We start from the raw sequence: 17,220 nt of genomic DNA on the forward strand, positions 1-17,220 counted from the left end.
TTAGAAAATTAAAATAAAAAGGAGCGCATACCTCAATCGACGAAATAGGCGATAGGTGTGCGCATATGCAGAAGAGCCTCACTTCCGTCATGCAGATGCTGACCATGGTAAAGATGACGGCTCTAGTCGTTTGCTTCCCTCCTGAAATAAGTAGTGTCTACTAGTGTTACAACCGAGACACAGCAGTACCATCGGAAAGGAACACCGACCATGGGCCATGTCTCGTATGCCTTGCGTCCTGGCCTTGGCCATCTCGACAGGAAGAAAGAGAGCATGGCTCGGAGTGCCGAATGAAGAATGAGCCATACAAGGCCACGATGGCAACAAACCATCATCATATCGCACAAATGACTGCGTCATCTTTCTGCCTGTGTTGGTACCTGTGTCGGCGCCTGTTCCTGTGCATGTCCAGGGGTCGACGTGCATGCATCTTTTTGTTTCGATACACAACAAAGGCACGTCCGAGCATGCCCCCATCACCATGCTTATTCATCGAAAAGAAAAGGCGAGAGGAGGAAGGGGAACTCCAAAAGGCGATGAGCCTATCTCCAAGTCCAGGCCTGGCTTTGAATGCTTCATTTCTGTAAGACAAAAACAACGAACAAATTCGCCACCCAGAAAGCACACCACGTTCGTTTTCGACCCCTGCTTAGTTTGCTGCTGTAAACACTGTCCTTGTTCCCGCCCTCGCCCACCTTGTCTCCACCTTCGCCTCCGTCCCCCCCAAAAAAACCCCCTAACCAAGACACGACGCGTCTTCAAAACGCTACTCGTTCATGCAAAAAAATCATCATATATTACAAAGGAAAAACATGAACAGTATTAAACCAAGAAAAAAAAAAAAAAAAAGAGATCTTTAATAGATGTTGTCTTGTGTGTGAGTGTGTGAGTATCTGTAAGGACGATCGGCTGCAAAAAAAAGGGAAAAACTGGTGCGGGAAGCTTCGAGGTTTTGATGATTATGAATCTAAAGAGGGTGGGTGCGCGGTCGGTGGTGTGTTTCGAGGTCCTGTCTTGTCATAATTTAGTGCTTCTTTGGCGTAGGAGGGCTATATACATCAAGTTTATATGAATGAAACGAAAACCACAGCATAGCATCAGTACTCCATATCCACAATCGTAACAAAAGAAAGCAACAAGACAAACCCGTTCAAGCTTGAATAAATATCATGTGCAATACTTACTTGTACAAGATCTTGCGGGTCTTGAGACCAGCCCACTTGTGCCTCTTGAGGTAGATAGAGAGGCCGGTCAAGACTGCCAAAATCGTCAGGGCCTTCATTCCCATCATCTTGCGCTCGTCCATCTCTGGCTCAGCAGCCCAGCTCAAGAAGATCGTAACATCCTTCGCCATCTGCGAAGTCGTTGCAGGGGTTCCATCCTCGTACTCGACCAAACCATCGTACAGCACACGGGCCATACCAATCGCTCCACCAGGGAAGTAAGGGTTGAAGTTCAATCCCTCACGGATCTCCACACCAGCTGGAGGATCTTGGTAACCAGTCAACAGGGAGAACACGTAGTCCTGTAGTTACCATAATAAAACAGTGGGCAAAAAAGATGCCTGTAAGGATACGTGATCTATACAATTCTATCGCCCATCCTAGAAGCAATTTGCAAATCGACTTACGGCACCACCGTGACGGGCCTTGATCATCAACGACAGATCTGGGGGCAAAGCACCGGCATTACCAGCACGGGCCTGCTCCTCGTTCGCGTAGGGGGCAGGCATGTAGTCCGAGGGCTTTCCGGGACGCTGGAACATATCTCCAACATCGTTGGGTCCATCCGTGTACTCAAACTCCTCAGCCATAGCCTTGACCTCGGCCTCGGTGTGGGAGACACCGATCAAGTTACGCCAGGCAATGCGATCAAGAGAGTGGCAGGCAGCGCAAACCTCCTTGTACACCTGGTAACCACGGCGGATGCTGTACACGCATGTAGAAAAGGATAATAGAATACACACGTCAATCAATTGTGCTGCTTTCGAGTAACTCCTATGTTGAAGATGGAGTTCACTATGGAGGGTCTTGGCTGAAAAATGTCCTGCTCACGCTGCCAAGTGCGCTTGGTCGTCGTGCTCGGTCGATGCGCCTAAAGTCGTGTATTCTTTCATTGCATGTTGACCCAACCATATCATAGCATGACACGCCGCATATCCTGAACCCCACACTTCCGTTGATCCTTGTCAGTCCTCAATCCGAACAGGTTCCTGGCAGTGTTCCAGTGCCTATGGACATTGTGTGCTTCCGTGTCATCTCCGATAGCGCGTTGTTTCTAACACTTGATCCTGAGAGAGTTGAAAGAGAAAAAAAACTCATTCTGCGATACATCCAGCCATCGTCTGCATCAACTCTGTCCACGATAAAGAAAAAAGAAAGAGACACTGAAAAATAAAAAAAAACAAATAGAAATGAGAATGGGTTCCTTACGCAGCATGGTCAAAGGTAGTGAGGGCCTTCTTGTGCTCCCAGGGGAATGCTGGGGGGTGAAGACCGTCAGCGGCCATGTTGGCATCGACGGACTCCATAGAGAGATAGGCAAGAGCACCGACGGTGGCCACACCAGCAGCAGCCATAGAGACATTCTTGGCATTCTATTCAAAGTTGTGAAGGAGGGGCTTTTCGTTAGAGAAAAAAACACGCTCGGATGGTATCAAGGGTATGTAGTAGGGTTTGATCTTGATTCCGATTAGTTCGGAGGAACGCGAAAAAAAATGCATTTACCATGCTGGAGGCAGCAGCGGAGCTGGTGGACTGGTGGCGGACCTATTTGAAGAGGGCGCATAGGCAAGAAGATAGAGGGTTGAAAGTGCGGGTGAGTGTGGGTGTGTCTGCGAAGACGATGCATCGTTGCATGTGATGTTGGTCGAGTATTTCGGATTCGGAGCAGAGTTCCGCGTTTCAAGAAATAAGGTGATCCGATGGAGAGTGCTGACTGGGTGCTGGTTGCTGGTTGCCGGTTGGCTGATTGGGCAGTGGTGGGTCGTACCTGAACAGCAAGACGCTGGACAGCCTTGCGGGTCGACTGGGCAGACAGACGGAACATTTGGTGATGAAGAAGGGAGGTGGAGTTGATGAAAGAGGGAGGATGGGATTGATTCGCTTTTCTTTTTTCTCGTCCGTCACACCCCTCCTCCGTCCCTCCGTCCCTCGGAAAACAAATCCAAACATTACATCTGCGCCCATTGCAATGTGCTCCTTAATACCACGACGTCACTCCTTTTTTTTTTTTTTTTTTTTTTTTTTTTTTTTTAATTTCTTTCCAGGAACAGCTGTGTTAATTCACGCTTGGATGTACAGTACAAGTCCTTTAATGAAGCAACAGAGCAATGCAGTAGCATCATGCTGAATAGTCTACGAGAGCACCGCTGTGACCCTCTAGTTCTACGCGTCCGGCCTCAACGCGTCCTCCCCCTCAAAAACCATTCCCCTCCTCCCCCGTCATCGTCTACCTTGTCCACTTGCGCTGCTTCGTCTCCTCCCTATACCTTTGCTTTTTTCACCTAGCGAATAACCCTCCTGGTCGGCTTACGGCTCTGTATCTTTTCATCCATTTCCTTCTTCAAGTCAATCCCAATCCTCCCCTCGACCACCTCGTTTCTCACAAACCTCTTCAACACATGGTCCTCCAAAAAATTCTCCAGCACCTCGCCCCACCACGCCCTCCGGTTCTGTGGCTCCGACCCCATCACCACCGCCGCTTCCGCTGCTTTTTCCGCAGACGAAGGTTCCCAATCGCTCCTCCACAGGTACCCGATTACCCAGGACTCATATCGAATCTCGCCCTCCTGGTTCTTGAGGGCTCGGAACCAATCTGGCAAGGAGCGGTTTGGGTCTTGTGAAGACGCGTCGCTGATGCGGGACTTCTTGCGCCGTTTAGAGTTTAAGGCCTCTGCGGTTGGACTTTGATCGCTATCGTCATCGCCGGTTCCGTTGCTCAGGTCTCCGGGGCCATCTAGCACAGCGACCGTGGTGGTGGCGACCGTGGTAGCGGGAAGAATTGGAGGGATGACGGAAGGGGTCGAGCTGGAGGCAGAAGTCCAAGGGCCGAGAGACATTACAGAGAGGTCTTCGGGGAAGGAAGGGCAGCTCATGAAGCCGTCCAAGTGTGCCTCTGGGTGCGAGATCAAGTCTGCCTCAAATCAAAAATAATAATTTTGAATTAGTCCTAGGGTCCCATCCACGCGTGGAATGTTCATTTTCGCGGTCATTTCGTGTAACGATACTTACACATGCGCAGGTAATCAATATACGACGCGCCCTGGTACTCTCCATCCATCAGGCCCACAAGTCCGAGTTCCTCATCCGTTATTGACTCATACTCACTCCCCTCCCCTCCTCCACTTCCTCCTCCGCTTCCAAACCCACCCGTCACCCCTCCACTCCCACCTCCATCCCCACTACTCTCTTCGACATCACTCCCACTCGTCCCACTCTGTTCCGTCTGCGTTGACAAATACGAGTACCCCGACGACGCTAAACAATATGCCCCAAAGGTTGATGCCGATGCCGATGCCGAAGACGACGCTAAAGCCGGGGCAGAAGCATCGCCTTCCAATTCTTGGATCTGCCTCATAAACAACTTTGCCTCACTCAAACCCATTGCCGGATCCAGCTTCTCTTCAGCGGTCCCACAGACCGACCGCATATCCTTGGCCTCGATATAGGACCGACGATGTTTTCTCGGAATCGGCTGCCGAACAACATACAACCGCATCGTGTGCATGACCGGGGCCGAACTCCCCGAAGACGGGGCGGGGCCGATGGAGGATCCAGAAGGGAAGGAAGTAGGAGGGAGGGCGTGTTCGGGGTAGAGTATGTTAAACATCTCCAAAAAGGCTGGGGTAGCCTCAGAGATGGAGGACAGCGCGAAGTTGAGCAGACGCGTGGGGTCCGCGGGAAGAGGCGATGGAGGCATGTCTCTTTAGGGCTATACTGTCGCGGTCTTGTGCTACTAGGGAGAGGTGTGTATGTTTTTTTTTTCGCGTTTCTTTCTTTTCTTACTGACTTTTTGATCGAGAATGTGAGTATGGTCGAAAAGAATGAAAGGGTCGTAACTCATCCTGGACACCACTCGCGTGGATGGGGGGGTCTTTATACTCGCGAAAAAAAAAAAAAAAAAAAAAAAGCAGCGTGAATGCCACCATGGTCCCCTCACCTCTCTCTTTTCTCTCTGTCCCTGCCTTTTCCACCCCAGCTCTCGAGAAGCGGAAAGATGGGGGTATGAAGCCTTTGGTGGATCGAGAGTGGTTTTCGGGAAGGAGAACGCGAGGGTCCCAGGTTAGGTTGGGTTCAGACACCAGGACATCAGGGCGGATAAGTGGTTCAGTGAGGCCAACGGTGTTGTGAACGAAGAAGGCTTCTAGCTATAAGAAAAAAAATAGGAAAAAACCGCCTCATGCTTCATGCTTAATACTTTAATACTTATGCGTGATACGTGTACGTGTGTTCCCAGTTCTTTTTTTTTTTTACTCGTCCGTTTCAGCACTGTGGTATTATGTGTGGAAATCAAGACAGTTAAGATATAGGAATATAGGGAACTGAGAACTGGAACGAATCAAAGAGAGCGTTCTACGGATTCCGATACCTTTGCAGTGGTTACTACTTCAAAAAAAGAAAATAATAATAATGACACATAAATAAATACAAAAAAAAAAAAGGGTGCTGGGCAATGTGGCCGTTGGCATTGGAGTGGAGATGGACGCGTATTACGAGCTTTGGGGTATTTTTTGAAACTGCACAAAGAAGAAAGGATATTGGTCCGTTGGGTTCTTTGGGCAATGCATTGTCACACAAAGACGTTTTCCATTCATTTTCACAACGTCGCGCGCATGCATATGCTATTTGTCCGTTAGAGGATAGATACGAAAAGATGCCAGCAGTACACACACACCCTCACCCTCTTTTTTTACACTACAGCGTATTGTGTATGCCTCTGCTCGCCGAGATGTTCTGTGTCCGGTCCAAAGGTATACACACTCGATGATCCTAAATGCGTGCATACTGTCCTATGCATATCAGTTGGGGAGGGAGAGGGAGGGGGGGGGCCACAAATAGCGTTTTTAAGGCATAGTAACCTGGGACACCCGGATCCTTATTTTCATCCATCCGGTAAAGGTGAACTAGGAGTACCCTGCCCAGATTGCTTGCTTCAATTGGATATGCCATGTGTCTATTGTTTTAATACTTTTCCTAGCGGATCATATTTGATTTCTTTACACTTTGTGGTTTTCACCAAATACATACGGGTTTGTGGAGCAGAAGGAATTACTGGCCACTTACAGGAGAGATAGAAGGCGAATAACGAATAATGAGAGCGCAAAAGAGTGGGGTGGGCGGGCATATTGGTGTATGTGTGTATTCGTTGTGTGTATCCAGGTTGGTGTATAGACAGGGTGTGGGCCCTGTGCATCCGAACTCCTCTTGTATCCACTAAAGAGGCGAGGTTACCACCCCTCTTAATGCTGTAGACAGTGCAGAAGTACGCAGACCCAACGCTTGCGTGCTTACGCGCACTAACTTCTTTTCCAAACGGATTGAATATCGCTGTTGACTGTTTTGTAGTACCCCGGTCTTTCAAAGAGTATCACCCTGAGGAACTTCAACGGCTCTATGTATTTTTTTGTTTGTTTGTTTACAAGTGGTATGTGCGCTGGTATGTTGTACAGCCTGGACCAGCACACCGGCTCAATGCTTATATTTGCATATGGGGCCACATTCGCAGCGCAAATGAAAGATGCTCGCATAACAATTTCATCGGAATGGAACGAAATTGAAGGGAATGTAAATACAGTGTTTTTATGTGGTGTGCTAAATATGCAGTGTATATGTGCAAACTAGATAGCTAATATAGTACAAGAAGAAAACGAAGAGTGTCTACGTGAATTTAGAAAGGAACTTCTTCCATGCTGGTTGAGGCTTGTTTTCATCCTCAATGGTGCTTGGTACAGGGATCCAGCGTCCAGTATCGATATCCGCCTCAGCAGGGTTAATGATCTTGGTGCCCTTGGTGAACTTGTATCCAAAGTACAATACAATTGCAAAGACCCAAGGGAACCAAGCACCCAACAGTCCCTGATAGTACTTGTCCATCGCACTCTTATAAGCAGGGTCATCAGTACCGAGAGGTCCGCTGGCCTGGGGCTTGTTAGAGATCGAGAGATACCAGCTGGCAACCACGCAGCAAAAGGCGATGATGCTGGCAAGGTAATGGCCATAAGGATAACCCCAAGACATGTAGGGTAGGTCACTGGGGCTGTTACCCTGAGCCTTCCAGCAGGCACGGAAGCGGAAGTGCAAGAAAAGGATGCCGCACCAGGTCAAAAAGATGATTGAACCGATGATCGAGACCAGCCAGTCAAAGACCACGGCGGCACCGGCGTAAATCATGACGAGGGCAATGCACGAGAATGCGGTGGTGATCGCGACAGCAACCACAGGAACGCCGCGAGCGTTGGTACGTCCGACAAACTTGGGAGCCCAGCCGTTACGGGCGAGAGACATGAGCATGCGGGTGGCGACGTAGAAATCAGAGTTCGTTGCAGAGACGACAGAGGTGAAGATGACGGCGTTCATGTAGTTGGCGCCGCCCTTCATACCGGCAGTCAGGAACACGATCGTGAAGGGAGCGTTGACAACGGTGCCATCAGCGTTGAGCATACGAGGGTCGTTATTGGGGACAATGCTGGCGAGGAAGAAGATCGAGAGGATGTAGAAGAAGGCGATGCGGACCAGGACAGTGTTGACGGCCTTGGGGACGTGCTTGTGGGGGTTACTGGATTCAGCAGCAGTGACGCCAGAGAGCTCAGTTCCACCATAGGCGAATCCGACAGAGACCAAGACCGAGAGGAAAGCGCGGAAACCGCCCTTGAAGGGTGCACCGGCGATCTTCCAGTTCTCGATACCATAGACGTGGCCACCAACTGCGCCCGAGTCGACGAGGATACCACAGATGATGAAGACGATGATCGTGACGACCTTGAGGATGGAGAACCAGTATTCGATTTCACCATACACTTTCTATTAGAGGAGATGAGGGAGATGGAGCGGTGCTGTTAGAGAGGAAGAAGGCTTTGGTACGGACGAGAATAAGCAGCAAAAGATGTTCGGGGCGAGCAAACGTACCACTCCGAGCATGTTGATGATGACCAGGGCAATGATGATAACAACAGGGACCACCCAGCTTGGGAATGTTGATCCTTCTGGCAACCAGTAGGAGACGATCAAGGAGGAAGCAGACAATTCAGCGGGAATGGTCAGGGCCCAGTTGATGAAGTAGACCCAGGTCATCTGGAAGGAAAAAGCCTCGTCAAAGACACGGGCACCCCAGGCAGTGAAGGCGCCGGGCAAGGGCAACAAGGTCGCAATCTCTCCGATGGCCTGGCAGACAAATACGAGCCAGACTCCAATGACCATGTACGCAAACACTATTGTTGTTTATGAATAGTTATAGATGGTGAGCATTCATACTCATGCATCATGATCGTTGTTTGCCTGCTGGCTTGGTGTTAATTTTGCTGTGCAGGACTCGTGTGTGACGACAAACTTACAAGCACCAAGAGGACCAGCGGTGGCAATGGTCTTTCCAGAGGTCATGAAGAGACCTGTACCGATGGTACCGGAGATGGCGATCATGACCATGTGGCGCAGGTGCAGATCGCGCTTCAGACCGCTTTCGTCGACATTTGTCATGCCCTCGACTGGGAGAGTGACCTTCTCCATGTCGGTTGGGTAGACTGCATGATCAATGCCAGAGGATCCTGAAGAGGAAGAGGGTGTGTGGTGGCCGGCATTAGCCTCTTTGGAATCCATATTGGTGTGGTTGATGGTTGTGGTTGTATTAAAGCCGGGGAAAGAGGTGTTGGGCGATCGATACGACAGAGATGGATGGATCTATTGAAGAGCAGATATGAGAAAGAGGGGGACTAAATGTTAGCTGGAAAATAAAAGGAGAGGCCCCAGGGGGGGGGGCGAAGGAAGAAAAGGGGGTTCTTCAGCAACGTACCTGTTTGTGTGCTCAAAGGGGGAGGGGTGGTGATTTGATGGACCTGGACTAGTCACTGCAGTGCACACCGAGAGAGAGAGGATGGCGACGAAGGAGGGTATGGTGCGGTGGCAGTGGTGGCTGACTGACTGCCTTTGAGTGGATGATGAGGATGGAGAAGACGAGGAATGGGCCTGCGGGGGATCCGATTGTATTTATACTTCATCGGAGTGCCTGTTTCCCTGTCCGCGTGGACGCGCAGACGACCGGAGGGGTCTGGTTGGTTGGAGTGGAGGGAGAGGCCAAGGGGCCGAAGAGGAGGGAGGGGAGGGAGAGGACGTCCATCGCAGCAGCACTGGCTGTGGATTACGTTTTGGGTGCTGCTGTATCCAATCCAATGGCTAGGCTGCCAGCCATTAAGACATAGCCCATGGCAGTTCAGATCACTCGCCCCTTGGGCTTTCTTATTGGGTGGCGAGTGCACTGAAACTGACAGACTATGTTATGCTCCATAAGCAGCCCTTTTTTACTTTACCCTTTTAGAGTATGTACAGGTACTGTTGGCCGCATATCGACACTATATCGAAAAAAGGGCAAAAGGGCCACCCTCAAAAAGCGACTTTGCATTATCGGGCCCACTCTCGCTCTATAGACTATATTCCCATCTCCCTCTCCACGTAATTGAAAGCGCATCCCTATATGCAGTTGCCTACATAGACTATCGGCATGCATGCATCATATCATCACTCAGTCACCGTGCGAAAGTATCGACAACCGAAGCAGAACAAAACAACACCGCATCCGTGGGTCGATCAGCGCTTTTCTTTTGCCCCGGATTTCACTCGACTCCTAGAAGCGACAATAGCGGGCATGTGTTTGTATATGTCGTACAGTACAGCACTTCATCTACTCGCGTCAACAAATACACAGACATTGCTTTTCTTTCTCTTTTTTTTTTTCCGATCTGCCGGGCTGGAGACAACCAAGCAACCGAAAAGCCGTCTTCTCTCTCTCACTCTCCCCTCCATTTCCTACATATATTCATGCATATCCACACAGCCCATCGGAATGGATCCCGTGGGCGTAAGAGACGTTCTGCCATCTGCCATCGTGGGATCGTCCAGGTTTGGATTAGCATGCAGCATCTCGCTCCGTCATGCTTTAAACAAGTCCGGCTTAGATACAGTTTGCAGCACACGTCAGTGAGTAGTGTATGAGATCCATGTGTATGCAGGCCATTCGGCAGATCCACCTTCTACTATCAATTGTTAGGGAAAGAAGCGCTCAACTTTCTTAGACTACATGCCGCAGGTACTTTTTTTTTTTCTTCTTCATCGGGAGGAAGAAAAGACCGCATATTTCGCTCTTATCGAATAGGTAACGGTTCCCGAGTAGGTTCCTTGGCATATGATGTGTTGGACATGAGCGAACGAATGAGAAGCCGTTGTTCTCTGTCGTCCCCTTTTTGCTCTGAACAATTGCTCCTAAAAGAGATAGGCACGAAGAAGACGAGACACAAATCAATTGGATCGCCTATCTGTCATATCTGCCCCATTATCTGTTGCTGTGGACAAGAGCATCCACCGTCATCGGGGTGTTTTTTTTTGTCTGCCTTCCCCGGACCAGTAGTGATCGCCACTTCACATTCCAATCCAACTACTATCGCTTAAAAGAAAATGCGACGATGTGGGATTCGTGCGGGTTCTCTTGGGACATGTCCAATCAAACGGCCACTTGTATCCTTTTCGCGAAGGGGTCGATCTGATCTGGACATAAATTTCCTTTAGAGGCAGTTATTTTTCGCCCACTGGCCAAACTGCTCACGCCATCGTTATTTCATTGGGTCCACCTGTCCTCAAACAGCCAGCATCACCACCGCCTCAAACTACAAACAACAAACAAAGGGTCCAGAAAAGGAAACCTGCGGGGTTCAGGCATCATAAGGGACAGGGAGGTATCTGGCCTGAAATAGCAGCGCCTGTCCAGATAGCTATCTGAATGTACATATATCCTAGTTATAATGAACCGCAGGCATCGATGTATCTGCACCGGCATAAGAGAAGACGAAACAAGCGATCTTCATTGATTTAACCAAGGGGTATCAATGGTGATGTTGTCAGGAAGAAGAGAGCTCCCTACTAAAACAGGCCCCAGTCGAACATAGAGCACTAAAACTATAAATTATCTTTACAAACATCGTATTCCCTGGAGCAGGTTCTGGACCCTGTTCGTCCCTTGGTCCGAATAGCCAATTAGCGACTGAGGAGCTCCCAGGTGGGGATGCGTTTTATGGTACTTTTGTCTAGATCTTGATCTACTACTAGCAGACCTGTCTTTGAACAGTGTGGTGCGGTATGCTAGAAAGCACCTTTTGCAGCGTTTTCCTGCACAACTACTCCCTAGGAACTTTCTACCTACCCCTGCAAACTAGTGCTGTTGTCTACACAGGTGCTCTTTTTTTTTTTTTTTTTTACGCCTTAGCATCATATATAGCTGTTTCCTAGCTGCATTAGCAAGGTCAACAGCTCTGTGGAGCAGATCATTATTAATTTCATAGTCGCTCTCTGTGCTGCATTGCATAGCGTGGCGCATCATTGCTCTGCACATGTCGAACACTGGACCACCTCCACAACTCACTTCTGCACCGCTTCATCCTTTGGATGGTTATCGACTAAACGGGATAGTACCGTGCCAACTTCTTTGTTTGTTTCACGCCCTGCTCTCCTTTATCCACATCGTTCATAGTCTACTACCACTCGAGCGAGTCGGACCAAATTCTTTTCGAGCGAGTAACTGCTACATTATCCATCATTCCGTATTATCGATACGCTATTTGTTTTTATCATCGTCGTGCTTCTCTGGTGGAAAACTACTCTCGATTTCAAATTGTGTGTCGCTGCAGCCCGGTCACCAGCTTGTGCATTTTCGTCCTGCAGTTCGATACATCAACCTTTAGTTAGCTGTCTAAACACCTCACTTGAAACGCGACGACACCTTTTTTTAGTCTGCCGTCTCCCGACAAATGGAGAATGAAGCAGTTAACAGCTCAAACCAGGACGCATAGAGTAATTAGCCGCGCATGGGGTGATCGATCGTTTCCGTTCATTTTATCCTGAGGCCGATGAACAAAGCTGAAAGAGTGATTCAAACGGAAAATGCTCTCTTGTGGTGGAGGGACAAGCGCTAAAATGTTTGACAAGAATTACTCCGGCTATACATCCCGAAAGGGCAGCTGCTGACAAAGAAAGGGAGGTTCTTTCGACTGGCAGGCTGAGGAGGAGCCGGAGGTCATCCTGATTGTGCACATGGGCAACAACAATAGCAGCAGCAAAGAGTAAACGGATGGTTGCTCCCCATGAGAATTTCGGCCCATCCTAGTTGAGTTCGCTGCCGTTCGCTTCATTTAGTCCAAGGTCCGAGATTCATATATATCAACGTGTGCCGATAAATGCATTCATCTCCGATGTGGGGATGGTTAATGCGATGTTAACGCCTTGGCGCTGTCTGTGCACGCGTATGGGCCATGGAAAGTACGCCCGGCAGGCGGATGTGGGGAGCGTGGAGGAGCGTGGGGAGCGTGGGGCGTTTTGTGTGCGTGTAAAAGGTCACGCTCTCCACGCCCTCGCCTCGCTTCGCGTAACTTCCTCTTCTCACTTCCCCCTTCATTACCTCCACCTCATTCTTTCTTCATTCAACATCCCAATGGCCCAGTCCAAGCTCTTTGACCTAAAGTACCAGCTTCTGCAGTATGGTTCGCATCACCACAACCCCTGGAACGTCGGAATCCATCTGACATGCATTCCCCTGATTCTCTGGTCCGGCTTGGTATTCGGTGCAAAGTCCGGTCCACTGATTGCTGCACCTGCGGCCTCGGCTGTGGCCTCGGGTGCACCTGCCGCGGTTGCGTTGTCGAAGATTTACCAGTTCTGCCCACCGAATGCCTCGCTCCTGCTCATGGTGGCCTACACGTCGTATTACATCAAGCTTGACAAAGTTGCCGGGGTAATTATTAAGTGCTGTGAGAAGTGTGCGGGCTGAGAATGCATAGCAATCTGAGTATGGTTTTTCTAACGTTTTTTTTTTTCGTTCCTTTGACTCTTGACGCGCCTAATGGAATGAATATAGCTCTTGACTGCCCCATTGTTCCTCGGGCTCGCCCGCTATGCCACGAAATTCCAACTGACGAACCCGAACGCGGACAAGATTGCCCTTGGAGTCCATATCGCTGCCTGGATTGCACAGTTTATCGGACATGGCGTCTACGAGAAGCGCGCACCTAAGCTGCTTGACAACCTGCTTCAGGGTAACTTCAAACAGGCGACGTTTTTTCTTTGAATAGATACAATGGTACACCATGGATATTGGATTAACGCGTGTTTTTTTTTTTGTTTTTTTTTTGCGTGTAGCATTGGTGCTGGCTCCTTACTTTGTAGTGTACGAGGTGCTGTTCTACTTTGGATACCGCCCTCAGTTGAAGCAGGAACTCGATGTGCTGATCAAGGCTGACGTTGCGCAGTTCAGGGCCAAGAAGGCCGCGGAGAAGCTCAAGAAGCACTAAACTAGCGCAGTTTGACTCAGGTCCGACTCGACTCGACTCGATTCGACTTAGCGCAGAGCAGAACAGTGCGCTACATGTACTTTACGGAACATAGTAGCCTCATCAATATGGATATGATAATTGACACGGAACACGGACACAACGGAGGACCCAACCCTTTGATATATACATGACAAGCAAGAAAGGGTTTCTGCGGCAGCGCACCTGAACAGTTACCTTGGTAGTCTTTGTTCTCAATCTAACACATAATAAAAATTGCTGGGTATTGGATTTTTTGGGAATCTGGGAGTGAACACCCTCTTCTGCCTTTGTCTCAATATGTCGCACACTGTCAGGAGTGCCAAGAGCGTCGCATTCTTTCACATCAACGAGGTTTTGAAGCGCTTTGATGTTTATTTCGTGAGGTTCAATCTCGGTCAACGGCAGAATACCGCTGACAATCTTGCCCAGTTTTACTCCACACGACCGCAACATATAATGGCAATAGTGGGACGAGGCGGCGATACTGACTTTGACAAAAAAATATACGGTGGCGCGACTTAATGAGATGTGACTGTCAAGTCGACGTCTGCGCGCCCGCGTTTCGCGTTTTTGACAGAAACGCGTCTCTTTGTTGAGGTTGTACAGTTGCACCCTGCTTCTTTTACTTCACGAGCTTCCTCAACGGTCTCAGAAACTGAGGCGTCCCCCCACCTATCTCTACCGTTGAACCAGACCTACTGTGCACAACCTCACGCATTCTTCATATCATGATTGACATTCCGGAGCTCGACGAAATGATCTGCCTGAAGCTGAATCGACACGACCTGGTCCAGTGTACGCGAATCAACAAGAAGTGGCACATGATCATTGTTCTCTACCTCTGACAGCGACATCGATAACCTGTATTACTTGTACCAGAAGATAATCTTTGGCAGAATGGTTTTAGAAAGATTACCTTCAAGCACAAAGGCAGCGCCAGGAGCTGCAGGAGAACGAGAAATGCACGATGCGGCGATCACCTGGCGGACAAAGTAATTGCTGCTCTGTTCCTCAGTTCGAAACAAGGGATGGAGAAGAGTAATGGTGGATTACGCTGCAGAATTTCTGGATGTGTCAATGGAGGTTCTGGCTAGATACTCTCCCTTCGCTCGAGATGCTAGATGTGGATGGATCTAACGATTTTTCGTCGGAGGATATCGTGTAGGCGCTCTCTTCCAGCCCCAACCTCAGTACCCCCATCGTCATCGACAACGGATCTTACATCGGATGGGCATTTGGTAAAGTCGAAGCAAGCTTGTTTGCCGATCAGGATCAAGGCAGTGTCACGGGTGTCCCGAGGCCGGGTGTGAAAGATCGAGATGATGTAATAGCAAAGATGCGCGCTGGCCAAGGACGAGAGCTTCAGGGTCGGATGTACGAGCGCCTTGCACGATGGTCAAGCTGGGAACGTTGCGATTGGGACATAGCCCTTATTATGTGTACGATAGGGAGAAGGAAGATGATTGGGAGACTCAGTGCGATTGTTCAGATGCAACACTGGAGAGCGGACTGGGTAAGCTGGAAGGGTCGGAGGAGCTAAGGGAGCTGAGTGTGTCTAAGGTGGAGGCGGGGATGGGGTGCGTTGGAAGGGAGTACTGAGCCTGGATATGAATAAGTAGATATGAAAGCAAAGGACGAGTATTGCGCGCTTTAGGATGACATCATTTACCCTTATTTGCAACCTTATTCAAATCTGCTGAGTCGTCAGCGCCCCTCTTCTCTCCTCACTTTTTGCATCTCATTCACTCACACTCACAACCCGATTCTAATCCAGCCCACATCCCTCTTTCTCTCCTTCGTTTCCTTCATCCTTCTCCCTGTCTCGCCCGAAAGCACTCTCGCACACGCCTCGCCATCCTCACCCTTAGAAAAGAGACAGGAAAAAACAAAACAAAACAAAGTAACAATGCGTATCTCCACAGCACTGTTCTCGCTCGCCGTGGCTCTGGGCGTCGTGAGCGCAATTCCCTTCAACCTGGCACCGGCCCCAGCAACGGTTGAGGAATGTGGACCTGAAACGGACTTGTTGAAGATCGAATACGTCAATATCACACCCAACCCTCCGCTCAAGGGCCAGACCCTCACGATTGAGGGCAAGGGCCAGCTTTCGGGGGATATTGTGGAAGGAGCTCAAATCTTTGTCGTTGTCAAGTAAGTCAGTCGGCCAGCTTGTCTTTGTATTTAGTTTAATTTTTTTATTTATTTTCTTGTTGGGGGGGGGGGGGGAGTGAGAGTGATGAGGACGATGGGGTCAAAGGAAGGAGGATGCATGCGATGGCGAACATTGGCGAAGCAAAAGGAGGGGGAAGATGAGAGCATGGCAATACACGCATCCTGCACCACATAACGTAACACACCCTTCAACAAACCAACAATTAAACACCGTGTGTCCCCTTGGTGCCGTCGTCGTCCATATTCTTAACCATCGCTACTACCCTCACCACTCCACTTGCCATGCTCCTGTGAGGATTCGATTGAATCTGCAGGGCGGGATAGGTGCGACTCATTCGAGCGGGAGGGGGGGGGGGGGGGGCAGCGAGATGTATTTCCTCAAGGGGTAAAAATAGTGTCACGGGCCTTTGCCCCGTGGACCGAAACATACAACAGTACATTCCGTCCACTACTTCTTCTTGGACAATGCTCGAATGCGCACATGGTACATGTGTATTGAAAAGGAAGGAAGGAAGACAGTGTTTCTGAGATAAGACGAAGACGGAGATAGGAGACAATAAGAGGATACAAAGGGAGATACACCCGATGAAGATCATGACACCGTAGCACATCCTTGAGGGGTTTCAAGATAAACTCCCCGTTCGCTTGTTTTTTCTTCTTTTTCTTTTACTTGAACTGGGCGATGAAACTGCTCCAGGAAATGGCGCCTCTACATTAGAACCATCCTAACCCATCCCTTTATCTGTTCTCGTGGTTCAAAAAAAAAACACACAGGGTCGGACTGATCAAGTTGCTGAACCAGAAGTACGATTTCTGCACAGAGTCTGTCAAGGTCGGCAAGCCCTGCCCCGTCCTCGCGGGTGAACATTACCTCGAGCATTCTGTCGACCTCCCCAAGGAGATCCCTCCAGTAAGTTCTCTCCCAGCTCCTTGATGTGCCTTTTCCCGTAAAAGAAAAAAAAAATGAATGGGGAAAAAAGGAGCCATTGAGTGGTAGTTGACTCACACTTCTTGGACGTTGACGATCTTTCTTGTGTGAAAATTGAATAGGGCAAGTACACGGCCAACATCAAGGTCGTGAACCCACCCCCATCGGAGGAGGAGGAGGGCGAGGAGGTTACTTGCCTCATCGTAAAGGCTCAGTTCCTGATCTAGTCCCAAGGGACCAAAGAAAAAAAATCGCCCGCGAAAAGTCATCGCTTGAACTCTCTCCCTTCACAGACCGACAACCAAATGAGGCGTTACAGCGGCAGCAAACTGGCGAATATGAACATGTGGAATAGTGGCCGGAACAGGATCAGCAGGAAGACCCAGACAGTTGGATATATAGTTGTGCCTCTATTTTTTTCATCTCAATCTCAATCTCGATCTCAATCTTAATGTAGGTAGCCTCGACAGAATCACTCATCTCTTTTGAAATATATTATCTCTTTTCTTTTCTTTTTTTTCTTTTGTGCAATTTCTGTCACTGAATGCATTGAACA

General features: G+C 49.3%; 5 protein-coding genes across 5 annotated transcripts; 2 read left to right on the forward strand and 3 right to left on the reverse strand.

Moving 5' to 3' along the window:
* Nucleotides 1–993: 993 nt before the first annotated feature.
* On the reverse strand, nucleotides 994–3,119 carry BC939DRAFT_443643 (cytochrome Bc1 complex protein). Its single transcript, XM_051554567.1, has 5 exons — nucleotides 2,727–3,119; nucleotides 2,433–2,596; nucleotides 1,631–1,928; nucleotides 1,185–1,525; nucleotides 994–1,049 (listed from the first exon to the last, which is right to left on the reverse strand). Exons 1-5 carry the CDS (start codon nucleotides 2,727–2,729, stop codon nucleotides 1,025–1,027), a joined length of 831 nt encoding a protein of 276 aa, XP_051414729.1. The 5' UTR covers nucleotides 2,730–3,119; the 3' UTR covers nucleotides 994–1,024.
* A 386-nt stretch (nucleotides 3,120–3,505) lies between these two features.
* Nucleotides 3,506–4,920, reverse strand: BC939DRAFT_500794 (uncharacterized protein; the record flags this gene model as incomplete). Its single annotated transcript, XM_051560082.1, has 2 exons — nucleotides 3,506–4,134; nucleotides 4,233–4,920. 2 exons carry the CDS (start codon nucleotides 4,918–4,920, stop codon nucleotides 3,506–3,508), a joined length of 1,317 nt encoding a protein of 438 aa, XP_051414730.1.
* Nucleotides 4,921–6,878: 1,958 nt separating this feature from the next.
* Nucleotides 6,879–8,693, reverse strand: BC939DRAFT_394453 (lysine-specific permease; the record flags this gene model as incomplete). Its single annotated transcript, XM_051552157.1, has 3 exons — nucleotides 6,879–8,021; nucleotides 8,127–8,428; nucleotides 8,552–8,693. 3 exons carry the CDS (start codon nucleotides 8,691–8,693, stop codon nucleotides 6,879–6,881), a joined length of 1,587 nt encoding a protein of 528 aa, XP_051414731.1.
* A 3,934-nt stretch (nucleotides 8,694–12,627) lies between these two features.
* Nucleotides 12,628–13,830, forward strand: BC939DRAFT_443652 (uncharacterized protein). The gene is made up of 3 exons (XM_051554568.1): nucleotides 12,628–12,987; nucleotides 13,111–13,288; nucleotides 13,392–13,830. The coding sequence occupies exons 1-3, from the start codon at nucleotides 12,688–12,690 to the stop codon at nucleotides 13,541–13,543; spliced, it is 630 nt and encodes a 209-aa protein (XP_051414732.1). The 5' UTR covers nucleotides 12,628–12,687; the 3' UTR covers nucleotides 13,544–13,830.
* Nucleotides 13,831–15,279: 1,449 nt separating this feature from the next.
* BC939DRAFT_443653 (ML domain-containing protein) lies at nucleotides 15,280–17,181 on the forward strand. Its single transcript, XM_051554569.1, has 3 exons — nucleotides 15,280–15,715; nucleotides 16,511–16,646; nucleotides 16,787–17,181. Exons 1-3 carry the CDS (start codon nucleotides 15,471–15,473, stop codon nucleotides 16,889–16,891), a joined length of 486 nt encoding a protein of 161 aa, XP_051414733.1. The 5' UTR covers nucleotides 15,280–15,470; the 3' UTR covers nucleotides 16,892–17,181.
* Nucleotides 17,182–17,220: the final 39 nt, after the last annotated feature.

This window comes from Gamsiella multidivaricata (genome assembly GCF_025024155.1).
Source record: "Gamsiella multidivaricata strain RSA 2152 chromosome Unknown BC939scaffold_15, whole genome shotgun sequence".
Classification (NCBI taxonomy): Eukaryota; Fungi; Mortierellomycota; class Mortierellomycetes; order Mortierellales; family Mortierellaceae; genus Gamsiella; species Gamsiella multidivaricata.

What these genes read in the sequence shown, in the direction of transcription:
- BC939DRAFT_443643 (XM_051554567.1), bottom strand. An exon ending in ACTACCTTTGACCATGCTGC is followed by an intron (nt 1,929 to 2,432) that starts GTAAGGAACCCA and finishes ATGCGTGTACAG; the next exon opens with CATCCGCCGTGGTTACCAGG. An exon ending in ACCCGCAAGATCTTGTACAA is followed by an intron (nt 1,050 to 1,184) that starts GTAAGTATTGCA and finishes TGATGTATATAG; the next exon opens with CCCTCCTACGCCAAAGAAGC.
- BC939DRAFT_443652 (XM_051554568.1), top strand. Translation starts at nt 12,688, where the DNA reads ATGGCCCAGTCCAAGCTCTTTGACCTAAAGTACCAGCTTCTGCAGTAT. An exon ending in AGCTTGACAAAGTTGCCGGG is followed by an intron (nt 12,988 to 13,110) that starts GTAATTATTAAG and finishes GAATGAATATAG; the next exon opens with CTCTTGACTGCCCCATTGTT. An exon ending in GCTTGACAACCTGCTTCAGG is followed by an intron (nt 13,289 to 13,391) that starts GTAACTTCAAAC and finishes TTTTGCGTGTAG; the next exon opens with CATTGGTGCTGGCTCCTTAC.
- BC939DRAFT_443653 (XM_051554569.1), top strand. Translation starts at nt 15,471, where the DNA reads ATGCGTATCTCCACAGCACTGTTCTCGCTCGCCGTGGCTCTGGGCGTC. An exon ending in CAAATCTTTGTCGTTGTCAA is followed by an intron (nt 15,716 to 16,510) that starts GTAAGTCAGTCG and finishes AAAAACACACAG; the next exon opens with GGTCGGACTGATCAAGTTGC. An exon ending in TCCCCAAGGAGATCCCTCCA is followed by an intron (nt 16,647 to 16,786) that starts GTAAGTTCTCTC and finishes AAAATTGAATAG; the next exon opens with GGCAAGTACACGGCCAACAT.